Below are 17,067 nucleotides of genomic sequence, written 5' to 3' on the forward strand. Positions count from 1 at the left end.
TGTCATGGGCAGGAGGAGGCTGTCATGGGCAGGAGGAGGCTGTCATGGGCAGGAGGAGGCTGTCATGGGCAGGAGGAGGCTGTCATGGGCAGGAGGAGGCTGTCAGGGCATGGAGGAGGCTGTCTGGGGAAGGAGGAGGCTGTCAGGGGCAAGAGGAGGCTGTCTGGGGATGGAGGAGGCTGTCTGGGGATGGAGGAGGCTGTCTGGGGATGGAGGAGGCTGTCTGGGGATGGAGGAGGCTGTCTGGGGATGGAGGAGGCTGTCTGGGGAAGGAGGAGGCTGTCAGGGGCAGGAGGAGGCTGTCTGGGGATGGAGGAGGCTGTCTGGGGATGGAGGAGGCTGTCTGGGGATGGAGGAGGCTGTCAGGGGCAGGAGGAGGCTGTCTGGGGATGGAGGAGGCTGTCTGGGGATGGAGGAGGCTGTCTGGGGATGGAGGAGGCTGTCAGGGGAAGGAGGAGGCTGTCAGGGGAAGGAGGAGGCTGTCAGGGGCAGGAGGAGGCTGTCAGGGGCAAGAGGAGGCTGTCAGGGGCAAGAGGAGGCTGTCAGGGGCAAGAGGAGGCTGTCAGGGGCAAGAGGAGGCTGTCTGGGGATGGAGGAGGCTGTCTGGGGATGGAGGAGGCTGTCTGGGGATGGAGGAGGCTGTCTGGGGATGGAGGAGGCTGTCTGGGGATGGAGGAGGCTGTCTGGGGATGGAGGAGGCTGTCTGGGGATGGAGGAGGCTGTCTGGGGATGGAGGAGGCTGTCTGGGGATGGAGGAGGCTGTCTGGGGATGGAGGAGGCTGTCTGGGGATGGAGGAGGCTGTCAGCGGCTGGAGGAGGCTGTCAGACGCTACATATGGCAAATGCAAGGTAAACCCGATTCCCGTCCCACCTGTGGGACTCCGGTCCCTCTTGCGGGACGAAATTTGGGTTTACCTTGCATTTGTCATAAGTAGTGTCTCAGAGGCTGGAGAGGGTGTCAGGGGATGGAGGAGGCTGTCAGGGGCAAGAGGAGGCTGTCAGGGGCAAGAGGAGGCTGTCAGGGGCAAGAGGAGGCTGTCAGGGGCAGGAGGAGGCTGTCTGGGGATGGAGGAGGCTGTCTGGGGATGGAGGAGGCTGTCTGGGGATGGAGGAGGCTGTCTGGGGATGGAGGAGGCTGTCTGGGGATGGAGGAGGCTGTCTGGGGATGGAGGAGGCTGTCTGGGGATGGAGGAGGCTGTCTGGGGATGGAGGAGGCTGTCTGGGGATGGAGGAGGCTGTCTGGGGATGGAGGAGGCTGTCTGGGGATGGAGGAGGCTGTCTGGGGATGGAGGAGGCTGTCTGGGGATGGAGGAGGCTGTCTGGGGATGGAGGAGGGTGCCAGGGGATGGAGGAGGCTGTCTGGGGATGGAGGAGGCTGCCTGGGGATGGAGGAGGCTGCCTGGGGATGGAGGAGGCTGCCTGGGGATGGAGGAGGCTGCCTGGGGATGGAGGAGGGTGTCAGGGGCTGGAGGAGGGTCTCAAGGGCTGGAGGAGGGTCACTGAGGGCCTGGGGTGGCAGAGCTTGTGGCGTGCTGCAGGAGGCAATAAAGGGGGCAGAGTGAGTATGTGGGCCTGGTATGGTGCTGTAGAGGCTGTGTGGCACTGACGGGAAGCTGGCCCAGAGTGGCTGGGGATGCTGGCCCAGAGTGGCAGAGAATGCAGACCCTGGGTGCCAGAGAATGCAGACCCTGGGTGCCAGAGAATGCAGACCCTGGGTGCCAGAGAATGCAGACCCTGGGTGCCAGAGAATGCAGACCCTGGGTGCCAGAGAATGCAGACCCTGGGTGCCAGAGAATGCAGACCCTGGGTGCCACAGAATGCAGACCCTGGGTGCCAGAGAATGCAGACCCTGGGTGCCACAGAATGCAGACCCTGGGTGCCACAGAATGCAGACCCTGGGTGCCACAGAATGCAGACCCTGGGTGCCACAGAATGCAGACCCTGGGTGCCACAGAATGCAGACCCTGGGTGCCACAGAATGCAGACCCTGGGTGCCACAGAATGCAGACCCTGGGTGCCACAGAATGCAGACCCTGGGTGCCACAGAATGCAGACCCTGGGTGCCACAGAATGCAGACCCTGGGTGCCACAGAATGCAGACCCTGGGTGCCACAGAATGCAGACCCTGGGTGCCACAGAATGCAGACCCTGGGTGCCACAGAATGCAGACCCTGGGTGCCACAGAATGCAGACCCTGGGTGCCACAGAATGCAGACCCTGGGTGCCACAGAATGCAGACCCTGGGTGCCACAGAATGCAGACCCTGGGTGCCACAGAATGCAGACCCTGGGTGCCACAGAATGCAGACCCTGGGTGCCACAGAATGCAGACCCTGGGTGCCACAGAATGCAGACCCTGGGTGCCACAGAATGCAGACCCTGGGTGCCACAGAATGCAGACCCTGGGTGCCACAGAATGCAGACCCTGGGTGCCACAGAATGCAGACCCTGGGTGCCACAGAATGCAGACCCTGGGTGCCACAGAATGCAGACCCTGGGTGCCACAGAATGCAGACCCTGGGTGCCACAGAATGCAGACCCTGGGTGCCACAGAATGCAGACCCTGGGTGCCACAGAATGCAGACCCTGGGTGCCACAGAATGCAGACCCTGGGTGCCACAGAATGCAGACCCTGGGTGCCACAGAATGCTGACCCTGGGTGCCACAGAATGCTGACCCTGGGTGCCACAGAATGCAGACTCTGGGTGCCACAGAATGCAGACCCTGGGTGCCACAGAATGCAGACCCTGGGTGGCAGTGAACGCTGACCCTGGGTGGCAGAGAACGCTGACCCTGGGTGGCAGAGAACGCTGACCCTGGGTGGCAGAGAACGCTGACCCTGGGTGGCAGAGAACGCTGACCCTGGGTGGCAGAGAACGCTGACCCTGGGTGGCAGAGAACGCGGACCCTGGGTGGCAGAGAACGCTGACTCTGGGTGGCAGAGAACGCTGACTCTGGGTGGCAGAGAACGCTGACTCTGGGTGGCAGAGAACGCTGACTCTGGGTGGCAGAGAACGCTGACTCTGGGTGGCAGAGAACGCTGACTCTGGGTGGCAGAGAACGCTGACTCTGGGTGGCAGAGAACGCTGACTCTGGGTGGCAGAGAACGCTGACTCTGGGTGGCAGAGAACGTTGACTCTGGGTGGCAGAGAACGCTGACTCTGGGTGGCAGAGAACGCTGACTCTGGGTGGCAGAGAACGCTGACCCTGGGTGGCAGAGAACGCTGACTCTGGGTGGCAGAGAATGCTGACCCTGGGTGGTAGAGAACGCTGACTCTGGGTGGCAGAGAATGCTGGCTCTGAGGGGCTGTGAATACTGGCTCTGAGGGGCTGTGGATTGGTGTAGAGGGGCTGTGTGGTGATGTAGAGGCCTACAGAGCCACACAGCCCCCTGGTGTGACTTCTCGAGTGTCATGACAGCTGACTGTATATACATGTATACACATACATGTATGTACATGTGCCATGACCGATCCTTAGACCATACATACATGGATTGTCACTTACCCAAACCGAGGATGAAGAGGCTTAGCTGCTCCACATGATGATGATGGAGGCCGGAGAGCAGTGTTCCTCCATAGCGATGTCGTCCATTAAGGAAACTTGGTGTCCTTGTCCCGCCAGTTCTTGAGCCAGTGTCCACGATGCCTTGTTACCTATTGGAAAAAAAAAAAGGGAAAAAAAGGAAATTATTGAATTTTGACATTATTTTTATTCTAAGCCCTATTATTTCTACTGGTATATTAACCCCTTGTTCCACGAGCGTATATTCCCAGCAGACACACAGCGAGCGGGCGACTGTCCCAAGTGTTACCTACTGAGAGACAGGGAAAGAAAGAACAATAATTAATAAGGGAAATATTGCATTCATAATTAGTGTTCACAGCAAAGTGACTGAGCTCAGCTCCCCCTAACCCTCCCCTACCCCACAGGGAACGCCTGTACCCCGCCATGCCCCCCACAGCTGACCCTATACATTGTCCTCACCTCCCCCTGCAGGGACCCAGCCTCCCCGCAGTGCCCCCCACAGCTGACCCCATACACCTTGCTCAGCTCACCGTCCCCATCCAGGGACAGCCTGTCTCCCCCACAGTGCCCCCCCATACACTGCGCTCAGCTCACTGTCCCCCTCCAGGGACAGTCTGTCTCCCCCGCAGTGTTCCCCCATACACTGAGGAGGGTGTCAGTGGCTGGAGGAGGGTGTCAGTGGCTGGAGGAGGGTGTCAGTGGCTGGAGGAGGGTGTCAGTGGCTGGAGGAGGGTGTCAGTGGCTGGAGGAGGGTGTCAGTGGCTGGAGGAGGGTGTCAGTGGCTGGAGGAGGGTGTCAGTGGCTGGAGGAGGGTGTCTGTGGCTGGAGGAGGGTGTCTGTGGCTGGAGGAGGGTGTCTGGGGATGGAGGAGGGTGTCTGGGGATGGAGGAGGGTGTCTGGGGATGGAGGAGGGTGTCTGGGGATGGAGTAGGGTGTCTGGGGATGGAGGAGGCTGTAAGGGGATGGAGGAGGCTGTAAGGGGATGGAGGAGGCTGTAAGGGGATGGAGGAGGCTGTAAGGGGATGGAGGAGGGTCTCAAGGGCTGGAGGAGGGTCTCAAGGGCTGGAAGAGGGTCACTGAGGGCCTGGGGTGGCAGAGCTTGTGGCGTGCTGCAGGAGCCAATAAAGGGGGCAGAGTGAGTATGTGGGCCTGGTATGGTGCTGTAGAGGCTGTGTGGCACTGACGGGAAGCTGGCCCAGAGTGCCAGAGAATGCAGACCCTGGGTGCCAGAGAATGCAGACCCTGGGTGCCAGAGAATGCAGACCCTGGGTGCCAGAGAATGCAGACCCTGGGTGCCAGAGAATGCAGACCCTGGGTGCCAGAGAATGCAGACCCTGGGTGCCAGAGAATGCAGACCCTGGGTGCCAGAGAATGCAGACCCTGGGTGCCAGAGAATGCAGACCCTGGGTGCCAGAGAATGCAGACCCTGGGTGCCAGAGAAAGCAGACCCTGGGTGCCAGAGAACGCAGACCCTGGGTGGCAGAGAACGCAGACCCTGGGTGCCAGAGAACGCAGACCCTGGGTGCCAGAGAACGCAGACCCTGGGTGCCAGAGAACGCAGACCCTGGGTGCCAGAGAACGCAGACCCTGGGTGCCAGAGAACGCTGACCCTGGGTGCCAGAGAACGCTGACCCTGGGTGGCAGAGAACGCTGACTCTGGGTGGCAGAGAATGCTGGCTCTGAGGGGCTGTAGATTGGTGTAGAGGGGCTGTGTGGTGATGTAGAGGCCTACAGAGCCACACAGCCCCCTGGTGTGACTTCCCGAGTGCCATGACAGCTGACTGTATATACATGTATACACATACATGTATGTACATGTGCCATGACCGCTCCTTAGACCATACATACATGGATTGTCACTTACCCAAACCGAGGATGAAGAGGCTTAGCTGCTCCACATGATGATGGAGGCCGGAGAGCAGTGTTCCTCCATAGCGATGTCACCCGTTAGGGAAACTTGGTGTCCTTGTCCCGCCAGTTCTTGAGCCAGTGTCCACGATGCCTTGTTACCTATTTGAAAAAAAAAGGAAATTATTGAATTTTTAAATAATTTTTATTCTAAGCCCTATAAATTCTACTGGTACATTAACCCCTTCTTCCATGAGCGTATATTCCCAGCAGACACATAGCAAACGGGCGACTGTCCCAAGAGCTTCCTGTGGGTGACGCTCTGTTACCTACTGAGAGACAGGGAAATAAAAAATAATAATTAATAAGGGAAATATTGTATTTTATAATTAGTGTTCATAGCAGTAACAACACAGGCCTCCTAACCCTCCCCTGACCCCACAGGGACTGCCTGTACCCCCGCCATGCCCCTCACAGTTGACCCCATATGCTGAGCTCTGCTCCCCCTCCCCTTTCCCCTACAGAAACAGCCTAAGGGAGGCCGTGAGAGCCTATCATCGGTCGGAGGCCGTGAGAGCCTATCATCGGTCGGAGGCCGTGAGAGCCTATCATCGGTCGGAGGCCGTGAGAGCCTATCATCGGTCGGAGGCCGTGAGAGCCTATCATCGGTCGGAGGCCGTGAGAGCCTATCATCGGTCGGAGGCCGTGAGAGCCTATCATCGGTCGGAGGCCGTGAGAGCCTATCATCGGTCGGAGGCCGTGAGAGCCTATCTTCGGTCGGAGGCCGTGAGAGCCTATCATCGGTCGGAGGCCGTGAGAGCCTATTGGAGGCCGTGAGAGCCTATCATCGGTCGGAGGCCGTGAGAGCCTATCATCGGTCGGAGGCCGTGAGAGCCTATCATCGGTCGGAGGCCGTGAGAGCCTATCATCGGTCGGAGGCCGTGAGAGCCTATCATCGGTCGGAGGCCGTGAGAGCCTATCATCGGTCGGAGGCCGTGAGAGCCTATCATCGGTCGGAGGCCGTGAGAGCCTATCATCGGTCGGAGGCCGTGAGAGCCTATTGGAGGCCGTGAGAGCCTATTGGAGGCCGTGAGCACCAGTCGGAGGCCGTCTGAGGCCGTGAGAGCCTATCATCGGTCGGAGGCCGTGAGAGCCTATCATCGGTCGGAGGCCGTGAGAGCCTATCATCGGTCGGAGGCCGTGAGAGCCTATCATCGGTCGGAGGCCGTGAGAGCCTATCATCGGTCGGAGGCCGTGAGAGCCTATCATCGGTCGGAGGCCGTGAGAGCCTATCATCGGTCGGAGGCCGTGAGAGCCTATCATCGGTCGGAGGCCGTGAGAGCCTATCATCGGTCGGAGGCCGTGAGAGCCTATCATCGGTCGGAGGCCGTGAGAGCCTATCATCGGTCGGAGGCCGTGAGAGCCTATCATCGGTCGGAGGCCGTGAGAGCCTATCATCGGTCGGAGGCCGTGAGAGCCTATCATCGGTCGGAGGCCGTGAGCGCCAGTCGGAGGCTGTGGGAGGCCGTGAGCGCCGGTTGGAGGCCGTTAGTGCCTATCATCGGTCGGAGGCCGTGAGAGCCTATCATCGGTCGGAGGCCGTGAGAGCCTATCATCGGTCGGAGGTCGTGAGAGCCTATCATCGGTCGGAGGCCGTGAGAGCCTATTGGAGGCCGTGAGCACCAGTCGGAGGCGGTCGGAGGCCGTGAGAGCCTATCATCGGTCGGAGGCCGTGAGAGCCTATCATCGGTCGGAGGCCGTGAGAGCCTATCATCGGTCGGAGGCCGTGAGAGCCTATCATCGGTCGGAGGCCGTGAGAGCCTATCATCGGTCGGAGGCCGTGAGAGCCTATCATCGGTCGGAGGCCGTGAGAGCCTATCATCGGTCGGAGGCCGTGAGAGCCTATCATCGGTCGGAGGCCGTGAGAGCCTATCATCGGTCGGAGGCCGTGAGAGCCTATCATCGGTCGGAGGCCGTGAGAGCCTATCATCGGTCGGAGGCCGTGAGAGCCTATCATCGGTCGGAGGCCGTGAGAGCCTATCATCGGTCGGAGGCCGTGAGAGCCTATCATCGGTCGGAGGCCGTGAGAGCCTATCATCGGTCGGAGGCCGTGAGAGCCTATCATCGGTCGGAGGCCGTGAGAGCCTATTGGAGGCCGTGAGAGCCTATCATCGGTCGGAGGCCGTGAGAGCCTATCATCGGTCGGAGGCCGTGAGAGCCTATCATCGGTCGGAGGCCGTGAGAGCCTATCATCGGTCGGAGGCCGTGAGAGCCTATCATCGGTCGGAGGCCGTGAGAGCCTATCATCGGTCGGAGGCCGTGAGAGCCTATCATCGGTCGGAGGCCGTGAGAGCCTATCATCGGTCGGAGGCCGTGAGAGCCTATTGGAGGCCGTGAGAGCCTATTGGAGGCCGTGAGCACCAGTCGGAGGCCGTCTGAGGCCGTGAGAGCCTATCATCGGTCGGAGGCCGTGAGAGCCTATCATCGGTCGGAGGCCGTGAGAGCCTATCATCGGTCGGAGGCCGTGAGAGCCTATCATCGGTCGGAGGCCGTGAGAGCCTATCATCGGTCGGAGGCCGTGAGAGCCTATCATCGGTCGGAGGCCGTGAGAGCCTATCATCGGTCGGAGGCCGTGAGAGCCTATCATCGGTCGGAGGCCGTGAGAGCCTATCATCGGTCGGAGGCCGTGAGAGCCTATTGGAGGCCGTGAGAGCCTATCATCGGTCGGAGGCCGTGAGAGCCTATCATCGGTCGGAGGCCGTGAGAGCCTATCATCGGTCGGAGGCCGTGAGAGCCTATCATCGGTCGGAGGCCGTGAGAGCCTATCATCGGTCGGAGGCCGTGAGAGCCTATCATCGGTCGGAGGCCGTGAGAGCCTATCATCGGTCGGAGGCCGTGAGAGCCTATCATCGGTCGGAGGCCGTGAGAGCCTATCATCGGTCGGAGGCCGTGAGAGCCTATTGGAGGCCGTGAGAGCCTATTGGAGGCCGTGAGCACCAGTCGGAGGCCGTCTGAGGCCGTGAGAGCCTATCATCGGTCGGAGGCCGTGAGAGCCTATCATCGGTCGGAGGCCGTGAGAGCCTATCATCGGTCGGAGGCCGTGAGAGCCTATCATCGGTCGGAGGCCGTGAGAGCCTATCATCGGTCGGAGGCCGTGAGAGCCTATCATCGGTCGGAGGCCGTGAGAGCCTATCATCGGTCGGAGGCCGTGAGAGCCTATCATCGGTCGGAGGCCGTGAGAGCCTATCATCGGTCGGAGGCCGTGAGAGCCTATCATCGGTCGGAGGCCGTGAGAGCCTATCATCGGTCGGAGGCCGTGAGAGCCTATCATCGGTCGGAGGCCGTGAGAGCCTATCATCGGTCGGAGGCCGTGAGAGCCTATCATCGGTCGGAGGCCGTGAGAGCCTATCATCGGTCGGAGGCCGTGAGAGCCTATCATCGGTCGGAGGCCGTGAGCGCCAGTCGGAGGCTGTGGGAGGCCGTGAGCGCCGGTTGGAGGCCGTTAGTGCCTATCATCGGTCGGAGGCCGTGAGAGCCTATCATCGGTCGGAGGCCGTGAGAGCCTATCATCGGTCGGAGGTCGTGAGAGCCTATCATCGGTCGGAGGCCGTGAGAGCCTATTGGAGGCCGTGAGCACCAGTCGGAGGCGGTCGGAGGCCGTGAGAGCCTATCATCGGTCGGAGGCCGTGAGAGCCTATCATCGGTCGGAGGCCGTGAGAGCCTATCATCGGTCGGAGGCCGTGAGAGCCTATCATCGGTCGGAGGCCGTGAGAGCCTATCATCGGTCGGAGGCCGTGAGAGCCTATCATCGGTCGGAGGCCGTGAGAGCCTATCATCGGTCGGAGGCCGTGAGAGCCTATCATCGGTCGGAGGCCGTGAGAGCCTATCATCGGTCGGAGGCCGTGAGAGCCTATCATCGGTCGGAGGCCGTGACAGCCTATCATCGGTCGGAGGCCGTGAGAGCCTATCATCGGTCGGAGGCCGTGAGAGCCTATCATCGGTCGGAGGCCGTGAGCGCCAGTCGGAGGCTGTGGGAGGCCGTGAGCGCCGGTTGGAGGCCGTGAGCGCCTATCATCGGTCGGAGGCCGTGAGAGCCTATCATCGGTCGGAGGCCGTGAGAGCCTATCATCGGTCGGAGGCCGTGAGCGCCTATCATCGGTCGGAGGCCGTGAGCGCCTATCATCGGTCGGAGGCCGTGAGAGCCTATCATCGGTCGGAGGCCGTGAGAGCCTATCATCGGTCGGAGGCCGTGAGAGCCTATCATCGGTCGGAGGCCGTGAGAGCCTATCATCGGTCGGAGGCCGTGAGAGCCTATCATCGGTCGGAGGCCGTGAGAGCCTATCATCGGTCGGAGGCCGTGAGAGCCTATCATCGGTCGGAGGCCGTGAGCGCCAGTCGGAGGCTGTGGGAGGCCGTGAGCGCCGGTTGGAGGCCGTGAGCGCCTATCATCGGTCGGAGGCCGTGAGAGCCTATCATCGGTCGGAGGCCGTGAGAGCCTATCATCGGTCGGAGGCCGTGAGCGCCTATCATCGGTCGGAGGCCGTGAGAGCCTATCATCGGTCGGAGGCCGTGAGAGCCTATCATCGGTCGGAGGCCGTGAGAGCCTATCATCGGTCGGAGGCCGTGAGAGCCTATCATCGGTCGGAGGCCGTGAGAGCCTATCATCGGTCGGAGGCCGTGAGAGCCTATCATCGGTCGGAGGCCGTGAGAGCCTATCATCGGTCGGAGGCCGTGAGAGCCTATCATCGGTCGGAGGCCGTGAGAGCCTATCATCGGTCGGAGGCCGTGAGAGCCTATCATCGGTCGGAGGCCGTGAGAGCCTATCATCGGTCGGAGGCCGTGAGAGCCTATCATCGGTCGGAGGCCGTGAGCGCCAGTCGGAGGCTGTGGGAGGCCGTGAGCGCCGGTTGGAGGCCGTGAGCGCCTATCATCGGTCGGAGGCCGTGAGAGCCTATCATCGGTCGGAGGCCGTGAGAGCCTATCATCGGTCGGAGGCCGTGAGCGCCTATCATCGGTCGGAGGCCGTGAGAGCCTATCATCGGTCGGAGGCCGTGAGAGCCTATCATCGGTCGGAGGCCGTGAGAGCCTATCATCGGTCGGAGGCCGTGAGCCTATCATCGGTTGGAGGCCGTGAGAGCCTATCATCGGTCAGAGGCCGTGAGAGCCTATCATCGGTCGGAGGCCGTGAGAGCCTATCATCGGTCGGAGGCCGTGAGAGCCTATCATCGGTCGGAGGCCGTGAGCGCCAGTCGGAGGCTGTGGGAGGCCGTGAGCGCCGGTTGGAGGCCGTGAGCGCCTATCATCGGTCGGAGGCCGTGAGAGCCTATCATCGGTCGGAGGCCGTGAGAGCCTATCATCGGTCGGAGGCCGTGAGCGCCTATCATCGGTCGGAGGCCGTGAGCGCCTATCATCGGTCGGAGGCCGTGAGCGCCTATCATCGGTCGGAGGCCGTGAGCGCCTATCATCGGTCGGAGGCCGTGAGAGCCTATCATCGGTCGGAGGCCGTGAGAGCCTATCATCGGTCGGAGGCCGTGAGAGCCTATCATCGGTCGGAGGCCGTGAGAGCCTATCATCGGTCGGAGGCCGTGAGAGCCTATCATCGGTCGGAGGCCGTGAGAGCCTATCATCGGTCGGAGGCCGTGAGAGCCTATCATCGGTCGGAGGCCGTGAGAGCCTATCATCGGTCGGAGGCCGTGAGAGCCTATCATCGGTCGGAGGCCGTGAGCGCCAGTCGGAGGCTGTGGGAGGCCGTGAGCGCCGGTTGGAGGCCGTGAGCGCCTATCATCGGTCGGAGGCCGTGAGAGCCTATCATCGGTCGGAGGCCGTGAGAGCCTATCATCGGTCGGAGGCCGTGAGAGCCTATCATCGGTCGGAGGCCGTGAGAGACTATCATCGGTCGGAGGCCGTGAGAGCCTATCATCGGTCGGAGGCCGTGAGAGCCTATCATCGGTCGGAGGCCGTGAGAGCCTATCATCGGTCGGAGGCCGTGAGAGCCTATTGGAGGCCGTGAGCACCAGTCGGAGGCCGTCTGAGGCCGTGAGAGCCTATCATCGGTCGGAGGCCGTGAGAGCCTATCATCGGTCGGAGGCCGTGAGAGCCTATCATCGGTCGGAGGCCGTGAGAGCCTATCATCGGTCGGAGGCCGTGAGAGCCTATCATCGGTCGGAGGCCGTGAGAGCCTATCATCGGTCGGAGGCCGTGAGAGCCTATCATCGGTCGGAGGCCGTGAGAGCCTATCATCGGTCGGAGGCCGTGAGAGCCTATCATCGGTCGGAGGCCGTGAGAGCCTATCATCGGTCGGAGGCCGTGAGAGCCTATCATCGGTCGGAGGCCGTGAGAGCCTATCATCGGTCGGAGGCCGTGAGAGCCTATCATCGGTCGGAGGTCGTGAGAGCCTATTGGAGGCCGTGAGAGCCTATCATCGGTCGGAGGCAGTGAGAGCCTATTGGAGGCCGTGAGCACCAGTCGAAGGCCGTCTGAGGCCGTGAGAGCCTATCATCGGTCGGAGGCCGTGAGAGCCTATCATCGGTCGGAGGCCGTGAGAGCCTATCATCGGTCGGAGGCCGTGAGAGCCTATCATCGGTCGGAGGCCGTGAGAGCCTATCATCGGTCGGAGGCCGTGAGAGCCTATCATCGGTCGGAGGCCGTGAGAGCCTATCATCGGTCGGAGGCCGTGAGAGCCTATCATCGGTCGGAGGCCGTGAGAGCCTATCATCGGTCGGAGGCCGTGAGAGCCTATCATCGGTCGGAGGCCGTGAGAGCCTATCATCGGTCGGAGGCCGTGAGAGCCAGTCGGAGGCTGTGGGAGGCCGTGAGCGCCGGTTGGAGGCCGTGAGCGCCTATCATCGGTCGGAGGCCGTGAGAGCCTATCATCGGTCGGAGGCCGTGAGAGCCTATCATCGGTCGGAGGCCGTGAGAGCCTATCATCGGTCGGAGGCCGTGAGAGCCTATCATCGGTCGGAGGCCGTGAGAGCCTATCATCGGTCGGAGGCCGTGAGAGCCTATCATCGGTCGGAGGCCGTGAGAGCCTATCATCGGTCGGAGGCCGTGAGAGCCTATCATCGGTCGGAGGCCGTGAGAGCCTATCATCGGTCGGAGGCCGTGAGAGCCTATCATCGGTCGGAGGCCGTGAGAGCCTATCATCGGTCGGAGGCCGTGAGAGCCTATCATCGGTCGGAGGCCGTGAGAGCCTATCATCGGTCGGAGGCCGTGAGAGCCTATCATCGGTCGGAGGCCATGAGAGCCTATCATCGGTCGGAGGCCGTGAGAGCCTATCATCGGTCGGAGGCCGTGAGAGCCTATCATCGGTCGGAGGCCGCGAGAGCCTATTGGAGGCCGTGAGGGCCAGTCGGAGGCTGTGAGCCAGTCGGAGGCTGTGGGAGGCCGTGAGAGCCTATCATCGGTCGGAGGCCGTGAGAGCCTATCATCGGTCGGAGGCCGTGAGAGCCTATCATCTACCTACCTGTCTCCCCCGCAGTGCCCCCCCATACTGTGCAGAGCTCACCGTCCCCCTCCAGGGACCTGTCTCCCCCATACACTGTGCTCAGCTCACCGTCCCCCTCCAGGGACAGCCTGTCTCCCCCCCGCAGTGCCCCCCCATACACTGCGCTCAGCTCACGGTCCCCTTCCAGGGACAGCCTGTCCCCCCCTGCAGTGCCCCCCCCATACACTCTGCTCAGCTCACGGTCCCCTTCCAGGGAGAGATGTCCCCCCCGCAGTGCCCCCCCATACACTGCGCTCAGTTCACGGTCCCCTTCCAGGGACAGCCTATCTCCCCCCGCAGTGCCCCCCCATACACTCTGCTCAGCTCACGGTCCCCTTCCAGGGACAGATGTCCCCCCCGCAGTGCCCCCCATACACTGTGCTCAGTTCACGGTCCCCTTCCAGGGACAGCCTATCTCCCCCCGCAGTGCCCCCCCATACACTCTGCTCAGCTCACGGTCCCCTTACAGGGACAGATGTCCCCCCCGCAGTGCCCCCCATACACTGCGCTCAGTTCACGGTCCCCTTCCAGGGACAGCCTATCTCCCCCCGCAGTGCCCCCCCATACACTCTGCTCAGCTCACGGTCCCCTTCCAGGGACAGATTTCCCCCCCGCAGTGCCCCCCATACACTGTGCTCAGTTCACGGTCCCCTTCCAGGGACAGCCTATCTCCCCCCGCAGTGCCCCCCCATACACTCTGCTCAGCTCACGGTCCCCTTCCAGGGACAGATGTCCCCCCCGCAGTGCCCCCCATACACTGCGCTCAGTTCACGGTCCCCTTCCAGGGACAGCCTATCTCCCCCCGCAGTGCCCCCCCATACACTCTGCTCAGCTCACGGTCCCCTTCCAGGGACAGATGTCCCCCCCGCAGTGCCCCCCATACACTGCGCTCAGTTCACGGTCCCCTTCCAGGGACAGCCTATCTCCCCCCGCAGTGCCCCCCCATACACTCTGCTCAGCTCACGGTCCCCTTCCAGGGACAGATGTCCCCCCCGCAGTACCCCCCATACACTGTGCTCAGTTCACGGTCCCCTTCCAGGGACAGCCTATCTCCCCCCGCAGTGCCCCCCCATACACTCTGCTCAGCTCACGGTCCCCTTCCAGGGACAGATGTCCCCCCCGCAGTGCCCCCCATACACTGCTCTCAGTTCACGGTCCCCTTCCAGGGACAGATGTCCCCCCCGCAGTGCCCCCCATACACTGCTCTCAGTTCACGGTCCCCTTCCAGGGACAGCCTATCTCCCCCCGCAGTGCCCCCCCATACACTCTGCTCAGCTCACGGTCCCCTTCCAGGGACAGATGTCCCCCCCGCAGTGCCCCCCATACACTGTGCTCAGTTCACGGTCCCCTTCCAGGGACAGCCTATCTCCCCCCGCAGTGCCCCCCCATACACTCTGCTCAGCTCACGGTCCCCTTCCAGGGACAGATGTCCCCCCCGCAGTGCCCCCCATACACCGTGCTCAGTTCACGGTCCCCTTCCAGGGACAGCCTATCTCCCCCCGCAGTGCCCCCCCATACACTCTGCTCAGCTCACGGTCCCCTTCCAGGGACAGATGTCCCCCCCGCAGTGCCCCCCATACACTGTGCTCAGTTCACGGTCCCCTTCCAGGGACAGCCTATCTCCCCCCGCAGTGCCCCCCCATACACTCTGCTCAGCTCACGGTCCCCTTCCAGGGACAGATGTCCCCCCCGCAGTGCCCCCCATACACTGTGCTCAGTTCACGGTCCCCTTCCAGGGACAGCCTATCTCCCCCCGCAGTGCCCCCCCATACACTCTGCTCAGCTCACGGTCCCCTTCCAGGGACAGATGTCCCCCCCGCAGTGCCCCCCCATACACTGCGCTCAGCTCACGGTCCCCTTCCAGGGACAGCCTGTCCCCCCCTGCAGTGCCCCCCCCATACACTCTGCTCAGCTCACGGTCCCCTTCCAGGGAGAGATGTCCCCCCCGCAGTGCCCCCCCATACACTGCGCTCAGTTCACGGTCCCCTTCCAGGGACAGCCTATCTCCCCCCGCAGTGCCCCCCCATACACTCTGCTCAGCTCACGGTCCCCTTCCAGGGACAGATGTCCCCCCCGCAGTGCCCCCCATACACTGCGCTCAGTTCACGGTCCCCTTCCAGGGACAGCCTATCTCCCCCCGCAGTGCCCCCCCATACACTCTGCTCAGCTCACGGTCCCCTTCCAGGGACAGATGTCCCCCCCGCAGTGCCCCCCATACACTGCGCTCAGTTCACGGTCCCCTTCCAGGGACAGCCTATCTCCCCCCGCAGTGCCCCCCCATACACTCTGCTCAGCTCACGGTCCCCTTCCAGGGACAGATGTCCCCCCCGCAGTGCCCCCCATACACTGTGCTCAGTTCAGGGTCCCCTTCCAGGGACAGCCTATCTCCCCCCCCCATACACTCTGCTCAGCTCACGGTCCCCTTCCAGGGACAGATGTCCCCCCCCGCAGTGCCCCCCATACACTGTGCTCAGTTCAGGGTCCCCTTCCAGGGACAGCCTATCTCCCCCCGCAGTGCCCCCCCATACACTCTGCTCAGCTCACGGTCCCCTTCCAGGGACAGATGTCCCCCCCGCAGTGCCCCCCATACACTGCGCTCAGTTCACGGTCCCCTTCCAGGGACAGCCTATCTCCCCCCGCAGTGCCCCCCCATACACTCTGCTCAGCTCACGGTCCCCTTCCAGGGACAGATGTCCCCCCGCAGTGCCCCCCATACACTGCGCTCAGTTCACGGTCCCCTTCCAGGGACAGCCTATCTCCCCCCGCAGTGCCCCCCCATACACTCTGCTCAGCTCACGGTCCCCTTCCAGGGACAGATGTCCCCCCCGCAGTGCCCCCCATACACTGTGCTCAGTTCACGGTCCCCTTCCAGGGACAGCCTATCTCCCCCCGCAGTGCTCCCCATACACTCTGCTCAGCTCACGGTCCCCTTCCAGGGACAGATGTCCCCCCCGCAGTGCCTCCCATACACTGTGCTCAGTTCACGGTCCCCTTCCAGGGACAGCCTATCTCCCCCCGCAGTGCCCCCCCATACACTCTGCTCAGCTCACGGTCCCCTTCCAGGGACAGATGTCCCCCCCGCAGTGCCCCCCATACACTGTGCTCAGTTCACGGTCCCCTTCCAGGGACAGCCTATCTCCCCCCGCAGTGCCCCCCCATACACTCTGCTCAGCTCACGGTCCCCTTCCAGGGACAGATGTCCCCCCCACAGTGCCTCCCATACACTGCGCTCAGTTCACGGTCCCCTTCCAGGGACAGCCTATCTCCCCCCGCAGTGCCCCCCCATACACTCTGCTCAGCTCACGGTCCCCTTCCAGGGACAGATGTCCCCCCCGCAGTGCCCCCCATACACTGCGCTCAGTTCACGGTCCCCTTCCAGGGACAGCCTCTCTCCCCCCGCAGTGCCCCCCCATACACTCTGCTCAGCTCACGGTCCCCTTCCAGGGACAGATGTCCCCCCCGCAGTGCCCCCCATACACTGCGCTCAGTTCACGGTCCCCTTCCAGGGACAGCCTATCTCCCCCCGCAGTGCCCCCCCATACACTCTGCTCAGCTCACGGTCCCCTTCCAGGGACAGATGTCCCCCCCGCAGTGCCCCCCATACACTGCGCTCAGTTCTCGGTCCCCTTCCAGGGACAGCCTTTCTCCCCCCGCAGTGCCCCCCCATACACTCTGCTCAGCTCACGGTCCCCTTCCAGGGACAGATGTCCCCCCCGCAGTGCCCCCCATACACTGTGCTCAGTTCAGGGTCCCCTTCCAGGGACAGCCTATCTCCCCCCGCAGTGCCCCCCCATACACTCTGCTCAGCTCACGGTCCCCTTCCAGGGACAGATGTCCCCCCCGCAGTGCCCCCCATACACTGTGCTCAGTTCAGGGTCCCCTTCCAGGGACAGCCTATCTCCCCCCGCAGTGCCCCCCCATACACTCTGCTCAGCTCACGGTCCCCTTCCAGGGACAGATGTCCCCCCCGCAGTGCCCCCCATACACTGTGCTCAGTTCACGGTCCCCTTCCAGGGACAGCCTATCTCCCCCCGCAGTGCCCCCCCATACACTCTGCTCAGCTCACGGTCCCCTTCCAGGGACAGATGTCCCCCCCGCAGTGCCCCCCATACACTGTGCTCAGTTCACGGTCCCCTTCCAGGGACAGCCTATCTCCCCCCGCAGTGCCCCCCCATACACTCTGCTCAGCTCACGGTCCCCTTCCAGGGA

At 62.7% G+C, this 17,067-nt stretch overlaps 1 protein-coding gene across 4 annotated transcripts in view; it reads right to left on the minus strand.

Moving 5' to 3' along the window:
- LOC143792834 (uncharacterized) overlaps window positions 1-17,067 on the minus strand; it is a 50,097-nt gene that overhangs the window by 31,390 nt on the left and 1,640 nt on the right. Inside the window, exons 2-4 of one of the 4 annotated variants that reach the window (XR_013219931.1) lie at window positions 5,392-5,707; window positions 3,748-3,816; window positions 3,507-3,655 (exon numbers count right to left, since the gene is read on the minus strand). Coding sequence is in view for 2 of the 4 variants with exons in the window: in XM_077279352.1 (XP_077135467.1) it covers window positions 4,303-5,373 (1,071 nt within the window). In the remaining 2 variants the exon portion in view is untranslated. The other 3 variants (XR_013219932.1, XM_077279352.1, XM_077279351.1) reach the window with 3 other exon arrangements.

This window comes from Ranitomeya variabilis, unplaced genomic scaffold, assembly GCF_051348905.1.
Source record: "Ranitomeya variabilis isolate aRanVar5 unplaced genomic scaffold, aRanVar5.hap1 Scaffold_89, whole genome shotgun sequence".
Taxonomy (NCBI): domain Eukaryota; kingdom Metazoa; phylum Chordata; class Amphibia; order Anura; family Dendrobatidae; genus Ranitomeya; species Ranitomeya variabilis.